Source organism: Puma concolor, chromosome C2 (genome assembly GCF_028749965.1).
Source record: "Puma concolor isolate L17-30 chromosome C2, mPumCon1.1.hap2, whole genome shotgun sequence".
In the NCBI taxonomy this organism is placed as follows: Eukaryota; Metazoa; Chordata; class Mammalia; order Carnivora; family Felidae; genus Puma; species Puma concolor.
This window is the reverse complement of record NC_141675.1, coordinates 113,948,731-113,952,201: the sequence shown is the minus strand read 5'-3', so window position 1 is coordinate 113,952,201 and position 3,471 is coordinate 113,948,731. Positions and strand designations below refer to the sequence as shown.

Below are 3,471 nucleotides of genomic sequence, written 5' to 3'. Positions count from 1 at the left end.
TTTGTAGCGATGTGACAGCAGCGTGCTTATTTGATGATTACTGCTGATACTAACAGCGTCTCTGTTTCTTAAGGTCTAATGTAAATCTCAAACACGTTTTCTCTTTTTCTATTTCCAGTGAAGATTGAGAAGAACAGTTTTCCTCCAAATGGTTTCCTTTTTACAGGGGAAAAAATTCCAGGTGACTTTTTATAGAAAATACCTCAATTCTCATATGTATTTTTATTGTTCAAACATTATTCTCATTAGAACTGAATATTTCACAAACTCTGTCTTCCCTCAATTTTCTGTACTGTTCTCTGTCTTTGAATCACCAAGCTGGCACTTTAGGGAAATGTTTCAGGCCAGTACAGACTTGGGGAATGAAGTCTTCAGCTTCTGTACAGAACTGGTGACTGGGTTATAGGAGTAAACATGGGGCGCCTAGGTGGCTCAGTCGGTTGAGCGACCGACTTCGGCTCAGGTCATGATCTTGCGGTCTGTGAGCCTGAGCCCTGCATCGGGTTCTGGGCTGATGGCTCGGAGCCTGAAGCCTGCTTCTGATTCTGTGTCTCCCTCTCTTTCTGCCCCTCTCCCACTCATGCTCTGTCTCTCTCTGTCTCAGAAATAAATAAACATAAAAAATTAAAAAAAAAAAAGAACTAAACATATGCGATAGAATGATACCCACTTGGGTGGTCTTGGTATGAAAGCCTGGGAGCTGTGAATCTAAGAACGGGAAATATTCCTTTGAATGGTTATATATTTAGATCAGCTGTTTGTAAATGGGTAGATCCTGTTTTAGATACCAAGGCAGGGATCTGAATACACAAAACATATTTTATGTTCAGACTTGTGCATTATTTGTGAAATGCATTGTGATGGTGAGGACTGAGGTTTTCTTCTCCTGGGTCTCCACAAGATCTAGCCTTCTCACTTGCTTCCTTAGGCTTGTAAAACTCGTGGATACATTTTTAGTCTGGGACTCTTATCTGTCTTGACTGGATTTATGTTAGTCATTACCTATTACTGTGATTCATCTTTTTTCATTTGCTTTGCCTTTAAACAAAATTTATAATTTCTACTATTTAAATTGAATCCACCTTTTCAAAACACTGGTTATTTTTTCTACTGTGGTGTCATTTGTAATGTTTCATTCCACCTTGACTTTGATAGTCCTACGTGTAATCCCAAAAAGAACAGGAAAAGAAAAATCCTTCCAATCACTTTAGAATTTGTGCCTCTGAAATATTAAAACATATTCTCAGTTAATTGGATGGTAATTGTTTTATTTGGCCTATAAAATGACCGCCTTTGGATCCTTCCCAAACCTGTAAATAAGCTGGTGGTGTCTTTGTTTCTTCACTCCTCTTCAAAGGGAGGCTTTTATTTTTTTACCTTGGGTGCGACACCAGGTAGAGTTTCTACGTGTGACTGAGCTAAGAATGACAGCGTTCTAACTGAGGAGGTACTACACAGATATTTGGTGACTGAATGAATGATTATATTCACATATGAGAGTTTATTGGGGATAATTAAAAAGCGTTAATTAGAAATTAAGAGTGGTTTTGAGTAATATAAAATCAAAAGACTTGATTAGGTATCTGGGGTGATTTATATGAATATATAATCAAATAACAATGATAATGGACAGTAAAAACAGTAATGCAATATTAATTTACTGTCTTCTTATTTAACCTATTAATGCCTTAAAGGAACTGAATGATGTATATCACTAATATCAAAGACAGAGTCCATTTTTCATTCAATAGAAAAGATACACAAGATTTTCTGAAAAAGGGTAATAATAACACTTTTGAAACTGAACTGCTGCTGTTTTTAGAGACTTTCATATAAAATGTATGTTTTTATTCTCAGTTCTGAAAAACAATTCACTGTTAATATATTCAATTCCAAATATGTATGTACTTAAAAGCCTTTTTAAAAAATCTTTCTCAAAATTATTTATTATATACTTAATGCCCTTAAGTGTGTTTGTAAAAAAGAGAAACACTGTCCCTTCATATTTGTTGAGAAAGTGACATCTGAAATAGGGAACAGACATTACCATTCAATACCAGTTTTCATGACCTTTGATTGTTTTTTTTCCTTTACCTATTCTCTCATGGTAGTAATCAGCCTGAGTGGATATGATGGAGACAAACAAGACACAGGTGACGCAGTTTGTTCTCACAGGACTGACAGATCGTTCAGGAATGCAGGCCCCCCTGTTCCTGGTGTTCTTGGTCATCTACCTCACCACCATGGTGGGCAACCTCGGACTGACTTTCCTCACCTGGAAGGACCCCCATCTTCACACCCCCATGTACTTATTCCTTGCTAGTTTGGCCCTTGCAGATGCCTGTTCCTCATCCTCTGTGACTCCAAAGATGCTAATGAATTTTTTATCTAACAATCACATGATATCCCTGGCTAAATGCATCACCCAATTTTATATTTTTGCTTCCAGTGCCACCACAGAGTGTTTCCTCTTGGTAGTGATGGCCTATGACCGCTACGCAGCCATATGCAACCCCTTGCTTTATCCAGTGGTGATGTCCAACCGACTCTGTACCTGGTTGATAAGTGTGTCATATGCGATTGGTTTTCTGCATCCCGTCATTCATGTGGGATTATTGTTTAGATTAACCTTCTGCAGGTCCAATATAATACCTCATTTCTACTGTGAAATTTTGTCACTATATACAATTTCTTGCACTGACCCATCTCTTAATGCATTGGTGATTTTTATTTTTGCTGCTTGTATACAAGCTTTTACTTTTACGACCATCATGGTGTCTTATACCCGTGTCCTCTTTGCCATCCTGAAAAAGAAGTCTGAGAAGGGCAGGAGTAAAGCCTTCTCCACGTGCAGCGCCCACCTGCTCTCTGTCTCTTTGTTCTATGGCACTCTCTTCTTCATGTATGTGCGTCCTGGGTCTGGGCCAGATCAATATCAGGATAAAATGTATTCATTGTTCTACACGGTTATAATCCCCCTGCTAAACCCCTTTATTTATAGCCTAAGAAACAAGGAAGTTTTAGGTGCACTGAGAAAAGTGATAAAGAAATAAATATTTTTGGGGGAAAGCTTTCATTATTCCTTATGTTTTCCTCTGTTTAAATAAAGCATAATGTGGGGTTTGCACATAGTGGGGACTTAATCTATAATCGTTAAATGAATGAATAAAAAATTTAGAGTAGATAGACTTGTCTTCATCATAAGTTGTTGTGATCATCAAAATAATTAATGAACATGGTAAAGACAGGCTCCATTTACTTTGTGTTATTGTTGTTTTTAATCCATCTTCAAAGACAAAAGTGAAACAGAAATCTCCAAATTACTATATCTTTGTAACGTGAAGAGCTTTGTGTTTCCAGATACTCACACTTCAAAACTCCTTTGAGTTTATAGTTTTTACAGGAAGACTCATCCTGTATAAGCCCTATTTTTAAAAAGGACTCATGCCTTTTTAAATAATTCTTGAATGG

The 3,471-nt window shown here is 37.2% G+C and overlaps 1 protein-coding gene across 1 annotated transcript; it reads left to right on the top strand.

Moving 5' to 3' along the window:
• The first annotated feature begins 2,129 nt into the window (after positions 1–2,129).
• LOC112849830 (olfactory receptor 5AC1-like) lies at positions 2,130–3,053 on the top strand. Its single transcript, XM_086720248.1, has one exon. It carries the CDS (start codon positions 2,130–2,132, stop codon positions 3,051–3,053), a length of 924 nt encoding a protein of 307 aa, XP_086576374.1.
• The last annotated feature ends 418 nt before the right edge of the window (positions 3,054–3,471 follow it).

Coding starts and splice junctions, on each gene's coding strand:
- LOC112849830 (XM_086720248.1), top strand. CDS start 2,130: ATGATGGAGACAAACAAGACACAGGTGACGCAGTTTGTTCTCACAGGA.